At 38.8% G+C, this 15,191-nt stretch overlaps 1 protein-coding gene across 2 annotated transcripts in view; it reads left to right on the top strand.

Annotated features, from left to right (window-relative positions):
• Positions 1–15,191, top strand: part of Maob (monoamine oxidase B) — a 121,798-nt gene that overhangs the window by 36,027 nt on the left and 70,580 nt on the right. For both annotated transcript variants that reach the window (XM_036174523.1, XM_036174524.1), the window contains exon 2: positions 14,382–14,476. In XM_036174523.1, coding sequence (XP_036030416.1) covers positions 14,382–14,476 — 95 coding nt within the window. The remainder of the gene's footprint in view (positions 1–14,381; positions 14,477–15,191) is intronic.

Genomic DNA, 15,191 nt, shown 5'->3' with positions numbered 1-15,191 from the left:
GACAGCATTATTTTATCTTGAGGTTGAAACATTTCAGTTTTAGATCAGTTTTATGGTCTCAGAACCAGATCATAAAAAGAAGCAAGATCACAAGAATGCAATGTGAAGGTCATTGTCTGAGAAGGGGGAAAGGAAGAACAATAAAGATGGAGTCACTTATGGCAAATGTGAGAACATTATAACATACTTGTGATGACTAAACTTCATTGTTAAACTTGACTGCATCTAGAATTACCTAGGAGACTGGGTGTGTCTATGAAGCTATTTCCAGAAAAGAATGACTGATAGGAGAAAGACTGACTCTGAGTGCACATAGCACCATCCCATGAGTGCTAAAGACTAAATGAATGGCAAAACCAATAAAAGTTAACAGAGCATGGCCAGTCTCCTCTCTGTACTCTAGTCAGCCATGAAGTGAGCATACCTCTTCTGCCACAAACTTCTATGGTGTTTTGCTCAAAAACATGGGGCCCATCGACAGGCCCCTCTGAAACCATGAACCAAAGCAAATATTTCTCTTGCCTTAAGTTATTTCTGTTCAGTATTTTGGGCATTGTGACACAAAATTCTCTTTAATGTGATCTCAGGTAGTGACAGGTAATCCAATCTCAAGGACCCTGCATCGTATTATGTGGTTTGTCATCGACAGATGCAGTAAGGTTTGCCTTCATTTCCAGTCAGTCCTCTTAAGCTTAATCCATAGGCAAAGGAACACAGACATCCAGGCCCCTCATAGTAGAGGGAGGGCCCTGTGGCCCAAGAGTAACTTTGTTTCTTCCATTCACTCCTTACATCACAATCAGATTTCTTTTCCCTGGTCATGCTTATGTTTAATTATTTTCTAGACTTCTTTATTTTTTCAAGAAAATATTTTTAATTGCTTATGTACATGAATTTTGTTACAATTTCTGCATACAGCATAGGGTTTGCTCCATATCACATTCATACAATTTATCATTTATCTATCCTTTCTCCTAAAATTTTAATGTTGTAGATTTCTGTCTTGTCAGAGATCTATGAGACTCCTTTTACAGTTAGAAAAGGACATTCTCAGTACATTCTCTGGTCTGAAAACTAGAATAGTTGACTTTCTCAGAATTTGTTAGATGTGTGATCCTGAGCCATGTATTAATTGCTCCTCTTAATTATACCATTTAAAATTTAGACTATTACTCTGGAATTCAAGCACTAATCTATAGAAGTTGGGGATGAAGTTTGTAAGAATATAGAGATCTGGGTTATTTCATAATCTTTATCAAGGAAAAAATTACCCCCCAAAAATCCAGTATTCTATAAACCTCAGCATTTTCTAAGAAGTAAAATTATGCTCATACAGCCGAGCGGTGGTGGCGCACTCCTTTAATCCTAGCACTCGCGAGGCAGAGGCAGGGGGATCTTTGTGTGTTCGAGGCCAGCCTGGGCAACAGAGTAAGTTCCAGGAAAGGTGGAAAGGTACATCAAAAAACCTAGTCTCAACCCCCCCCCCAAAAAAAAGAAAAATGCTCATACTGCACTAGCTGACTATAATAAATGCTTGTTTTTTTTTTCCTTTTTTAAAATTTATTATAATTGTGTTTTAATTTTACACATCAGCCATGGGTTCCCCTGTCCTCCCTCCTCCCGCCCCCGCCCCCACCTTCCTCCCATTCCCTTCCCTCCATTCCCATCTCCTCCAGGGCCAAGACTCCCCTGGGGATTCATTTAAACCTAGTGGATTCAGTACAGGCAGGTCCAGTCCCCTCCTCCCAGGCTGAGCAAAGTATCCCTGGGTAAGCCCAAGGTTCCAAACAGCCAGCTCATACACTAAGGACAGGTCTGGATCCCACAGCCTGGGTGCCTCCCAAACAGTTCAAGCTATTCAATTGTCTCACTTATCCAGAGGGCCTGATCCAGCTGGGGGCTCCACAGCCTTTGGTTCATAATTCATGTGCTTCCATTCGATTGGCTATTTGTCCCTGTGCTTTTTGCAATCTTGGATTCAACAATTCACGCTCTTGCAGTCCCTCCTCTTTCTCGACAATTGGACACCTGAAGATTCACCTGGGGCCTGGCTGAGGATCTCTGCGTCCACTATCATCCTTTATTGGATGAGAGTTCCAGCATGACATTTAGGGTCACCAGACTAGGTCATAGCAGGCTTTCTCTCAAACATTGCCAGCAGTCTACAGAGGATGTATCATTGTGGATTTCTGGGGACCTCTCCAGCACTCTGGCTATTCCTGTTCTCATGTGGTCATCATTTATCATGGTCTGTTATTCCTTCTTCTCCCTTTCTGTTCTTGATCCAGCTGGGATCTCCTGCTCCCTAAGCTTTCTTTACCTCAAACCTTGTCCTTCATTACTCCCACTGTCGTCCAGGTTGTTCATGTAGATCTCATCCATTTCTCTGTCATTGGACGATCCCTGTGTCTTTCCTAGGGTCCTGTTTTCTAGGTAGCCTCCCTGGAGTTGTGTAGCAGTCTAGTCATCTTTGTTTTACATCTAGTATCCTACTATGAGTGAGTACATGCCATGTATGTCCTTCTGAGTCTGGGTTACCTCACTCAGGATGATTTTTTCTAGATCCATCCATTTGCCTGCAAACCTCATGATGTCATTTTTTTCTCTGCTCAGTAGTACTCCATTGTGTATATATACCATATTTTCTTTATCTATTCTTCAGTTGAAGGGCATCTAGGTTGTTTCCACATTCTGGCTATTACAAACAATGCTGATATGAACATAGCTGAGCAAATGCCCTTGTAGTATGATGGAGCATTCCTTGGGTATATGCCCAAGAGTGCTACAGCTGGGTCTTGGGGGAGATTGATTCCCAATTTTTTAAGGCAGAGCCGTATTGATTTCCAAAGTGGCTGTACAAGCTGGCATTCCCACCAGCAGTGGAGGAGAGTTCCCCTTGCTCCACATCCTCTCCAGCATAAGCTCTCTTCTGTGTTTTTGATCTCAGCTATTCTGACAGGTGTAAGATGGTATCTCAGAGTCGTTTTTATTTGCATTTCCTGGATAATTAGGGATGTTGAGCAATTCCTGAAATGTCTTTCACCCATTTGAACTTCCTCTGGGGAGAATTCTCTGTTTAGTTCTATAGCCCACTTCTTAATTGGACTGTTGGGCATTTTGATGTCTAATTTCTTGAGTTCTTTATATATTCTGGATATCAGCCCTCTGTTGGATGTGGGGTTGGTGAAGACCTTTTCCCATTCTGTAGGCTGTCGCTTGGTCTTGTTGACCATGTCCTTTGCTCTACAAAAGCTTCTCAGTTTCAACAGGTCCAGGTATGTTCCCTGTATTACTGATTGCTCCAAGACCTTTATCATGAAGAGGTATTGGATTTTGTCAAATGCCTTTTCTGCATCTAGTGAAATGACCACGTGGTTTTTTTTTTTCTTTGAGTTTGTTTATATGGTGTATTACATTGACGGACTTTTGTATGTTGAACCACCCTTGCATCCCTGGGATGAAGCCAACTTGATCATGGTGGATAATTGTTTTGATGTGTTCTTGGAGTCTGTTTGCCAGTATTTTATTGTATATTTTTCCATTAATGTTCATGAGGGAGATGGGTCTGTAGTTCTCTTTCTTTGTTGCATCTTTGTTTGGTTTAGGAATCAGGGTAATTGTAGCCTTATAGAAGGAGTTTGGTAATATTCCTTCTGCTTCTATTGTGTGGAACAATTTAAAGAGTATTGGTGTTAAGTCTTCTTTGAAGATCTGGTAGAATTCTGCACTGAAACCATCTGGCCCTGGGCATTTTTTGGTTGGGATACTTTTCATGACTGATTCTATTTCTTTAGTGGTTATTGGATTATTTAAATGGTTTATCTCGTCTTGATTTAACTTAGGTATGTGGTACCTATCCAGAAAATTATCCATTTCTTTTAGATTTTCCAGTTATGTGGAGTAGAGGTTTTTGAAGTATGACCTGATGATTCTCTGGATTTCCTCATTGTCTGTTGTTATGTCCCCCTTTTCATTTCTGAGTTTGTTAATTGGGATTTTCTCTCTCTGTCTTTTGGTTAGTTTGGATAAGGGCTTGTCTATCTTGTTGATCTTCTCAAAGAACCAACTCTTGTTTCATTAATCCTTTGTATTGTTCTCTTTATTTCTATTTTATTGATTTCAGCTCTCAATTTGATAATTTCCTGGCATCTGTTCCTCCTGGGAGACTTTGCTTCTTCCTGTCCAAGAGCTTTCAGGTATGCTGTCATGTCACTAGCGTGATATTTCTCCAGCTTCTTTATTTGGGTATTTAGTGCTATGTATTTCCCTCTTATCACTGCTTTCATAGTGTCCCATAAGTTTGGGTATGTGGTTTATTCATTTTCATTGATCTCTAGGAAGTCTTTAATGACTTTCTTTATTTCTTCCTTAACCCATTGGTGATTCAGTTGAGCATTATTCAGTTTCCATGAGATTGTAGGATTTCTGTAGTTTTTTCTGTTGTTGAAATCTAACTTTAAATTATGGTGGTCTGATAGAACACAGGAGGTTATTCCAATTGTTTTGTATCTGTTGAGATTTGCTTTGTGGCCAAGTATGTGGTCGATCTTAGAGAAGGTTCCATGGGTTGCTGAGAAGAAGGTATATTCTTTTTTGTTTGGGTGGAATGTTCTGTAGATATCGATTAAGTCCATTTGAGCCATAACATCAGTTAAGTCCACTATTTCTCTGTTAAGTTTCAATTTGGCAGATCTATCTAGAGCTGAAATTGGGGTGTTGAAGTCTCCCACTACTAATGTGTGGGGTTTTATATGTGATTTAAGCTTTAGTAATGTTTCTTTTACATATGTGCGTGCCCTTGTGTTTGGGGCATAAATGTTCAGAATTGAGACTTCATTTTGGTGGATCTTTCCTGCCATGAGTATGTAATGTCTTTCATCATCTCTTTTGATTGATTTTAGTTTGAAGTCTATTTTGTTGGATATTAGGATGGCTATATCAGCTTGCTTCTTAAGACAATTTGATTGGAAAGTCTTTTCTCAGCTTTTTATTCTTTAGTGGTATCTATCTTTGAATTTGAGGTGTGTTTCTTGTATGCAGCAGAAAGATGGGTCCTGTTTTTATATCCATTCTGTTAGTCTGTGTCTTTTTATAGATGAATTAAGTCCATTGATATTAAGGAATATTAATGACCAGTGATTGTTTGTTCCTATTATTATTTTTATTTTTTGGTGGTAGTGTGTGTGTGTACTTCTCTTCTTTAGGGTTTACTGCAGTGGTGTTATCTATTGCCTGTGTTTTCAAGGGTTTATCTGCCTTCCTTAGGTTGGAATTTTCCTTCTAGTGCTTTCTGTAGGGCTGGGTTTGTGGGTAAGTATTGTTTAAATCTGGTTTTGTCTTGGAAGGTCTTGTTCACTCTATCTATGATGATTGAAAGTTTTGCTGGGTATATTAGTCTAGGCTGGCATCCATGGTCTCTTAGTGTCTGCATTATATCTGTCCAGGTCCTTCTGGCTTTCAAAGTCTCCATTGAGAAATCGGGTGTTATTTTGATGGGTTTGCCTTTGTAAGTCACTTGGCCTTTTTCCTTTGCTGCCCTTAATATTCTTTCTTTATTCTGTATGTTTAGTTGTTTAATTATTATGTGGCAAGGGAACTTTTTTGGGGGTCTAGTCTGTTTGGTGTTCTATAGGCTTCTTGTATCTTCATAGGCATTTCCTTCTTTAAGTTGAGAAAGTTTTCTTCTATGATCTTGTTAAATATATTTTCTCTGCCTTTGAGTTGGTATTCTTCTTCCTCTATCCCTATTATTTGTAGGTTTGGTCTTTTCATGGTGTCCCAAATTTCTTGGACATTTTGGGTCATGCCTTGGTTTTAGTGTTTTCTTTGACTGAAGAATCTATTTCTTCTACTGTACCTTCGACACCAGAGATCTTCTCTTCCATCTCTTGCATTCTGTTGGTTATACTTGTATCTGAAGTTCCTGTTTGTTTACTCAGATTTTCTATTTCCAACATTCCTTCTGCTAGTGTCTTCTTCATTTTTTCTATTTCCCTCTTCAGGTTTGGACTGTGTCCTTCATCTGTTTTGTTGCTTTTTCATGATTTTCCTTCAGGGACTTTTTATTTTCTTCTGCTTTATTTGTCCTTTCCTCTGTTTTTTTTTATAGCATTCTTCCCATTTTTTGTTTGTCTGTTCTTCCACTTTATTTTTGATTTCTTCTATATAAGGCTCTAGCCTCTTCATGTTGTTACTTATAAGGGTGTTTTCTTCTTTTTCTTCTTCCGTTCTGTGATGTACAGGTCTAGCTGTTGGAGAAGGGCTAGGTTCTGGTGATGCTGTATTGCTCTTTATTTTGTTGTATGTACTTCTGCCTTGATGCCTGCCCATCTCCTTGTGGATTCGTTCTTGGTCTTATCAGTGTACTTGGTCCAGAGCTGACAGATTTAGGGAGCCTGTCTCTGGTCTAGATGGAAGCTCTGGGCTGGATGGGAGCTCTGGTCCAGATGACCAGACAGAGCTGACAGATTTTGGGAGCCTCTCTCTGGTCTATATGGAAGCACTAGGCTGAAAGGGAGCTCTGGTCCAGATGAAAGTACTGGCCAGATAGGAGCTGGTGGCTGGACTCCGAGTCTCAGGAAGTCCCTGGGGTCTCCTTATCTTGTCCAGATGGGAGTTCTGGGGCAGGATGGAAGCTCTGGTCCAGATGGGAGTAATGAAGCAGATGGTAGCTTAGGGCTCTCTGGTCCAGATGGGAGTTCCTGGGCAGTATGGAATGCTGGAGGCTGGTTTCTGATTCTCCAAAAGTGGCTGAGGTCTCTGGCAGATGGGTGTGGGGGCAAGGCATTGAGGTTGTAGCGTCCACCAGAGGGTCTCTCTGGTCCAGATGGGAGTTCTGGGCGGATGGGAGCTGGGGGTTGATCTGTGAGTCTCAGGAAGTGGCTGTGGTCTCAGGCAAATGGGTGTGGGGGCAGGGTGAGGTGATTGCAGGGTCTGCCTGCAGTGTTGGAAAAGGGGAGCCCTCCCATAGTGCCTGCCGAATGGCTGGAAACTGGGGCCAAGTTGGGCAGGTCCTCCCGGGATAGCTTGGTGCCCAGGGGTGGGACCCAGAGGTGGTTGCCTCTCTGACTATAACCCCAGGCACTAACCTCTGGTCCAGATGGGAGTTCCAGGGCAGCTTTTCTAGAATTCTTTAAGTTGGTAGTCTTTTTTTTTTGGGGGGGGGGGGGGGGGGTTTTGAGACAGGGTTTCTCTGTAGCTTTTGGAGCCTGTCCTGGGCTAGCTGACCAGGCTGGCCTCGAACTCACAGAGATCCACCTGCTTCTGCCTCGGGAGTGCCGGGATCATCTCACGTCTGATGAAGGAGAGAAGTAGACTTCTGACCCTCTTCATACCATTTGTGACAACCACTTATTTGAGAAATGATCTGGGTCTGAAAGTGTGAGTATCAAGGAGTGTGACAGCTCTCCAGTATTTTATTCTGCCTTAAAGGTGCTTACAATTCTAAAAATTGTATTGGTAATCCATAGGAGGACCAGACTGTAGCCACAGAACTTTTGTCCTCGGGCCATCATCAAGGAAACTTCTTTTATGATTAAAACTGTTTGAAGGCTAGGGATGCAGCCATGATGCATGAGGTTTTGAGTCCCATCCTCAACACCACTACTCCAGTCACCACAATAATAAATAAGGCAAAAAGACCCAGTGGTTCTCGCTTTTGTGTGTGTGTGTGTGTGTGTGTGTGTGTGTGTGTGTGTGGTGTGTGTGTGTGTGTGATATTGGGTCTTGTAAGCCTCGAACTAAAGATCATCCTGCCTCACTATCTTGAATGTTAGGATTGTGTGTGCCACCACACTTAGAGTAATATCCAAACCAAACAAACAAACAAAAAGCCACAACTGTTTTCCAGAATGGTGTATTTATTCCTACACATTCTAATCTAATTCTGCAGAATATTTGAAGCAGGTTAATTAAAAGCTACTGACTGGTTTTAAAGATAAATAATTCACATATACTTGAGAAAGAGAATATGTAATTTCTGGGTGTGCTTCCTTTGTTCTTGAAGACATTATGGAGGTAAAGCAGTAATACATTTTCTCTAGTGCAATTGTAAGGCACAAAAGATACTCAGCTGCTTTCAAACAACAAAGGGTAAAGACTAACGCTTCTTTATGAAACAAGACTCATTATGATGGCTGACATTTCCTAAAAATGCCATCATTTGCATATAAAATGTGATGATGAAGAAATCATTTTGTATGGGTTTAGGTATATTCTGAAAGGTCTTTGCAGACTATGTCATTTCTCAAAGCAGCTGCATCTGGAAAAAGGTTTCTATGGCAACTTGTGGGAGCTTGATTCTTTTTATTCCTTTCAAGGACATAAATCACTCCATGGCCTGAGGCTTCACTGAAGGTCTCCTGTATCATACTAGCCATTGCTCTTTGTTTTTGTGTTATGTATTTTGAATGTCTTGGAGAAAACAGGGCAAAGGTTGCTACCCTTCCAAGAAGATTTGAAATCTGTCTTTTTATCTGTGTGTGAGTGGGGGGTGGGTAGAGAAGATGTGAATAACATCATTCTAGATGTCATCTTTGTTTCTCAATGGCAAGCATATGTATGTATGCATGGTCAGTGTTGTTTCAATATTGTCCCAAATTGCAATGGGTATCTTGCCAGGAAAGAGTCATTCTGAATAAAATACAAGGAACTGTTGGTCTAAGCTCTTCTTAATGTGTACTTCTTGCTCCAAATATATTTGGATCCCTCCCCAAGGAGTATGTCCCAAAGCTTTGAATACTGGCAGACTACAGATGATTTTTTTATCAAGATATTCTTTCCAAGATAGTTAATAAAGGAAACATTCTGATTTTAATTAAAATTTTGCCTGTTTCAAGAATTCCACAGTGAAAGCCTTTTGTTATGGGAAAGACTATGGCTAATGGTGAATACATAGGACCTAGAAACAGAGCAATATTTCAGATCCAGCTCTGCCTTCACTAGGTGTGTAACTCTAGCAAGTCTCCATTTCCTAATGTAAGAAATGGACACAACAATGCTGACCTTCTCGAAGGTCGAATGTGTGGGAGTGTTGGAAACTGAAGTACTGTACAAATATGAGGTGCTTATTATTATGATTTGACTGTCTCGTGTTCTTTTACAAAAGGCCAGAGGTGTCTTACCATACTTGGTGTAACAAAAATAAATGTTTCAATATATCTAAATATTTTAGTTTATTAGACCATGTAAAAAAGCTTAGATACTACTATACCCATTTATTTCTGTATCAAAAAATCATTTCTATAAAGAGTCATCTTTGTTTAAGGATATTAAATGCTACCATTCAACAAACACATTTAAGCATCAACTGTGTCCTGGCACAGAGAGATAGCAACCATAGATAATCACCATCTTATCATCCCGGAAATGAGCTTTCTAAGCTCAGTGGTATCCTGGTGACACAAGGAAAGGGGAATGTCATCCAGCCCCCATTCTGTCAATCAAGCCATTTGCATCTTTGTGGATGTCATTCATTTCACAAAAGAAAACCTTTTAGAACTTTACTTGCCAGGAACATATACTTTTTAGTAATTTATCCAAAGGCAAGGAATAAGGTGTGCTCTTGCTTAGATGATATCAAAGGTGATATCAAAGGGACGTTCACTGTGCTTCACTGTTTTTGTTTGTTTTAAATTGAATTTTTTTATTTTTCTTTATTAAGAAATTTTCTACTCACTCCACTTCACTGTTAAATAACCCCTTCATGTTTCAGTTTGTCATGTGAGATTGGGATTTAAGAGTCAGCATGCTGAGATTGGAATGCCAGCTGGACCACTTGCTGGCTGCATGAGCTCAGTGTGCTGCTCATCCTCTGTGTGCTTCACTTTCCACATTTGTCTACTGTACTCGAGTAGAGAAGCTGGCTCTCAGTCACTGCTTCAAATCTTACTTGTTTCAGCCATGGCTTCACCTACATAGTGCCTTTATCATCTGACTTCTTCCTACACTGCCTCTTTCTCCTAAGGAATTTGGCTTCTAATAGAGGATGTTTTTCTTCTTACTCCAGACCTTCTTTGGGGTATATTTGTGTTAAATAACTAAAAAATATTCTCTTTAGAGACATCAAAGAACTCCAGTTCTTGGATCAGGAGATTGTTTGGTTGTTTCTAGAATTTCCTCATAAAACTATTGCTTTGCCTAGGCAGTGGTTGCATAAGCCTTTAATCCCAACTCTCAGGAGGCAGAGTTCAAGGCCAGCCTGGTCTACAGAGTGAGTTCCAGGACAGCCAAGGATAGACCGAGAAACCCTGTCTTGAACCACCTCACCCCCACTCTCAACCCCCGCCCCCCTAAAATAAAACCACATTGTTTTGTCAGAAGTGACTGAGGTGATGAGGGCAATTTGAATATTATTGCTTTTATAAATCCTAAAGGAATGCCTATATCATGTGTCAGGGTTACAAGGTTAGAAGTACTTTAAGGCACTATGAATTTCATTGTCAATTTTGGTTACCAAGATTGTTGCATTCTCTCTCTTTTGGTAACTTTAGCCTGGAAAAAGTCTTTATGTAATAATAAAGTACAGATGTTTTATATTACTTCCAAGTCAATTAATTTCCTATTTGAAGTGTAAAAGTTTGTTAAATATCACAGATTAATCTGAAAGGCATGAAACACATTGGCAAAACAAAGAACAAGGTGGATGGGGATTTGGATTTCACGATTCTTACAGTTTCACAGTCTCCCTCAGAATCTATCTCAAGGCATTTTCTACAGCTTCAAAGTAGAAACAGAAGTGCTAATGATACTGCATGCCATTGATTTGTAGGTCTTCAGAATAATTTCAGTATCTAATTATATCCATGATCATTGGTATGCTGAAAACTTTTTATCATAAGCTACTTGACCAGAGAAATGCAGTATTTTTTATTTGTCTGTTTTTAATTTTTTGAGACTTGGTCTCACTGTGAGGTTGACCTTGAACTTGTGACCCTTCCCTCAGATCACTGTGTTTACAAGCCTGCCACTAGGCCTGGCAGAATGCAATCTTTCTGTAATTTTATAGCATTAGTAATTAAACAATTTCCACTATTTGTGTCTTAAGGGCCTGTGTAGACTGTTTCTAAAAGAACCAAATATCTATTTTTGTGAAATATTAATTGACCCTGAATATTAAAGTCAAGTTTCATTAATCTTGTAGGAGTGCCCAGTGATGATAACCTTGCTTTTGAATCCTTTTCAAAAGTCAAATATCTGTTAAAAAAGAAAACCTTTTTTGGTGATTCTTAATATTTAGATAGAGAGCAGAATGTTTTCAGACAGTTTGTGAGGATTGGTACATCAAGTTATTATATTTTTAATTTTCCTTTTTTGGACCAAGAATGGTGGCTAAGAACTGAGGTTTTGGTTTCAACTCTGCTTCTACAATTTACTAATTATGTAACCTGCCTGGCTGTTGAAATTGAGGGTAAAAATATTTCTCAGCCTTTGTGGAAAACATTGAACACAAAACTAAGTGCTCCATATTTTAAGTGGTAGATGGTAATATAGATCCCTTAAAAATATTATTATATTTTATTCAGAAGCTGCTTCATATCTAATCAGGGCCAAGTATACTGTCTAGTGATATCAGGACCAATATTGCTGCTAATTTATGAAAAGTTTTATAATACAATTTATTGAACATAGACATTTCTAGCCTTCTCAGAGAATGTACCATTTCTCATATTTTGTTTCAATGACAAATGTTTTAAAGGTTCCAAATACAACATGAAAGGGAACACGTGAAAAATAATACATTTTGAGCCAGGAAACTCTGGAGAGCTAGCATTTGCTTATTGTTTGAATAGCCAATCCCTTGTCTCTTTATCTGTCATCACTGTGTTATCCCTTGACAGGTACCTCTTCTTAACCATCTTAATCATATCCTGACTGGACTCTGACTGCTAAATTTCCCAAGTACCCCAAATTCTCTCCTTCAAAAAAAATTCAGTGATCCCTTAAGCCATCCATGTTTGTGCCAGTTAAATCAACTTTTGTATTTTTAATTTTCTTTTTTTTTTTTGTCAGTTAATGCTTAACAGATATTTTGAATGTTCCCCAAGAACTCTTCACATAAGTAAAAATAAATGCAAGGGATTTCCAAAAACATACTTACATGTTGTTTAAGAATGTTTTTGTCATTTTCTATTTATAATTATAATGCAATACAGGTAGAAAGAATTCTATTTGGTGGTTTGCTTTAATAATTTTAAGCTTTTCATCAGATACTATTGAGTAACTGTATTCACTAAAAGACAGTACCCTTTGTGGGATCTCACATGTGAGTGTTTGTGAGTAATGCTATATTCCCTTCTCAATTCTTTTGTTTAAGCCTCGGCATGCTGGTGAGGTTTATGTGAACTCACTGATAACAGCTGTTACTATGGCTGCATGTTGTTTGATGTCTTGGGCTGATGCTTGATAAGAAAAAGGTCATCAAATTGTTTGCAATTCTGAATTTAAGTAGAAAATGCTTATTTTTTCCTGTTATGGGGGTAAAACTGGGAAGTTGGAGTTAAAACTCCAAGCCCTGCATTCCTAAAACTGAGTCATAGGATGCTTCTGTTCTATAGGTTGGCTGCTTGTAGTATGGAATTTGGGACCTTACTCTGCCACCACCTGGAAGACTTGACCCTGCCTCTGGGGAAAGATATGGAAAGACACATTAAGACTAACAATAAAATATTAATTCAGCATCTCTGGAAAATGGGTTTCTTCAGTCAAAATCACTGCCAGATGGGGGGAAGCTTTGGCTAATTGTGATTTTTCATTCAGACTCAGATTATGTTCAATGAATTCTTAGCAATCCACAACATTCAAGTGTGTCTTCAAAACATGTTGACTCTGATAAAGCAAAAACTATCCTTAGAAGTGGGGGATTCTCACTGTAGCACACATTGAGAGGTGTCATCAGAGATGAGACTGGCCATGAGTCAAACACAGATGCTAGAAAGTAACTGGCTTTTTCATTTACTCTCTAAGTATCTCAGACAAAAAATGATGCTATCAAAGAACCTTAGCTCACTAGTTTGTTGGAATGTGCTTATTAAATAATGTACTATAAGTTCTCCCTTTTATCTTTTGAATGCTGCTGGGGATGGAACCTAGGGTTTCAGGTGAACCAGGAAAGTACTTTACCACTAAACTATACTCCAGCATGAATCAATACAAGGAAACACAACAGTATTTAAACGTAGTAAGCATTATGTGTGTTGTAGTAGTGGGACCCAATATCACATAGTCATTATTTGTGGAAGGCAGTAAAAGAGCTGTTTTATGTATCTGTATGGCACAGTAGCATTTTGTCATTTTTTTTATTTTGTTTGGTCCCATGAAGCAAGTAAGTAAATTCAATTTACTGTAAGAGCATCTGTTCTTGGAGGCAGCTCTTGCTAAATTCTGTGAATGATTTTATTTTGTATTTTTATATTTGGCAATTCTATGGATAGAAACCTTGGATTTCCCACATGCTAAGCAAATGACCTACCTATGAATCACAGCCATATCCCAAGAGTGATTTTAAAGATGCAGGACCTTGTTTGTTTTCTACTGAGAGACAGAAGAGGGGTGGATTCAGATGGGAGGGGAGGTAAGGAGGAACTGGGAGGAGTAGAGGGAGAATCAGTATGTGAAGAAAATCTATTTTCAATAAAAGAAAAAACTTCCCTCTCAAAAGTCACCCCACAAAAAAGAGTGCAAGGATTTAAGAGCTAAAACATTAGACCATGTGTTACACAAAAGACTATCCACAGGTACTCAATAAATAATTCTGACTAAATGAATAATTAAAGTACATGAATGAGGTGATTTCATCCTTGATCAGGCATGATCAAGCATGTCCAATCAGGTATATCTGATCCGTAGTCAGGTATATATGAAATTAAGATGTATAAAGGGTCAGTTTTTATGACCTTGGCTTTAAAAAATTTGTCAACTTCCAAAAGTCCATTTCCCAGTAAACCCAAGGCCCACTTATAGGTGCTGAAGGCTGGCTCTCTCCCACATTGCTGCTTGTTAGAGTTAAACTTACAATGGAGTATGTGGCTGCCATTGAACCTTTTTGGCTCCAACATACAAATGTTCTTGATTGTGATCCTGTATTTGCATTAGCTTGTCTGCCCTATAATTTAAAATATGCATATTATTGATATAGTGACATGGAATGTTTATTTAGGTGAGATAGTCACTGCTAATGAAATTTATTTTATTCTTTCTAGAAGTAGCACATGGTTTCCTAGATGGAGAATCTAAGCCACTATAGAAAATTCCTATCTATGCATTAGTTGTATTATAGTAAAGCTCATGTGAATGTGACTTTTCTTGTTGGTCAGTAGCATGAGAAGCGTGTCTGCAATCTTGTAGCAGATTTGGTCATAATGCTTTCTTGTATATTTCCCCAGGTATGGCAGCAGCCAAATTTCTGCATGACTCTGGCCTCAGTGTGGTAGTTCTGGAAGCACGAGATCGTGTGGGAGGCAGGACTTACACAGTTAGGGTAAGACACTAATGATGGGGATGAGAAACATGGGTCTGAAGCTGGTTTGCATTTTTAGACTTTTGTATTCCCTGAAAGTCTTCATTACTGATTTACTGATTTTCTAAGGGGAGAACATGACTCCATAATTTTCCTTATAGCTCCTCTTTTTCTTTATCATGATCATGATCATGATCATGATCATCATCATCATGATCATGATCATCATCATCATTTATGAGTGATAAGGATGTTCCATCCAGGAATTTGCACATGCTAAGCACATGAGTAGCACTTCTAGCCCAAACATCTTTTAATTTATCTCCTTTTCAACTCTTTCTTTCTTTCTTCTCTCTGTTTAGTCTTCTCACTTCATGTTTAACATCATAGAACTTGAAATGGGAAGAAAGAAAATGGAGAGGTAGATTGTTTTATAGTAGTAGCAAGAAAACTATCAGAAGTCTAGACTTCCCAACCCTAATTTGGAGGATTCTCTAGAACTAACACAATCATTTCAACCATACAAACTAAATTTGGGGGTGCCTGGGGAGCCTCATTTTAGTTATTTATTTATCTATTTTAATTTACTTTTTAAATATCAAATCAAAATTTATTACACTTATGAAGTACAGTATGATACATATATAGTATGGGTGATTAAATCAAGTTAATGAACTTATTTCACTCAGTTGACATGTTTGTGGCAACATACTTGAAATCTACTTTTAGTTCTTTT

Source organism: Onychomys torridus, chromosome X (genome assembly GCF_903995425.1).
Source record: "Onychomys torridus chromosome X, mOncTor1.1, whole genome shotgun sequence".
Classification (NCBI taxonomy): domain Eukaryota; kingdom Metazoa; phylum Chordata; class Mammalia; order Rodentia; family Cricetidae; genus Onychomys; species Onychomys torridus.
Note: the sequence above shows the minus strand (reverse complement) of the source record. Positions and strands in the feature narration are given on the sequence as shown.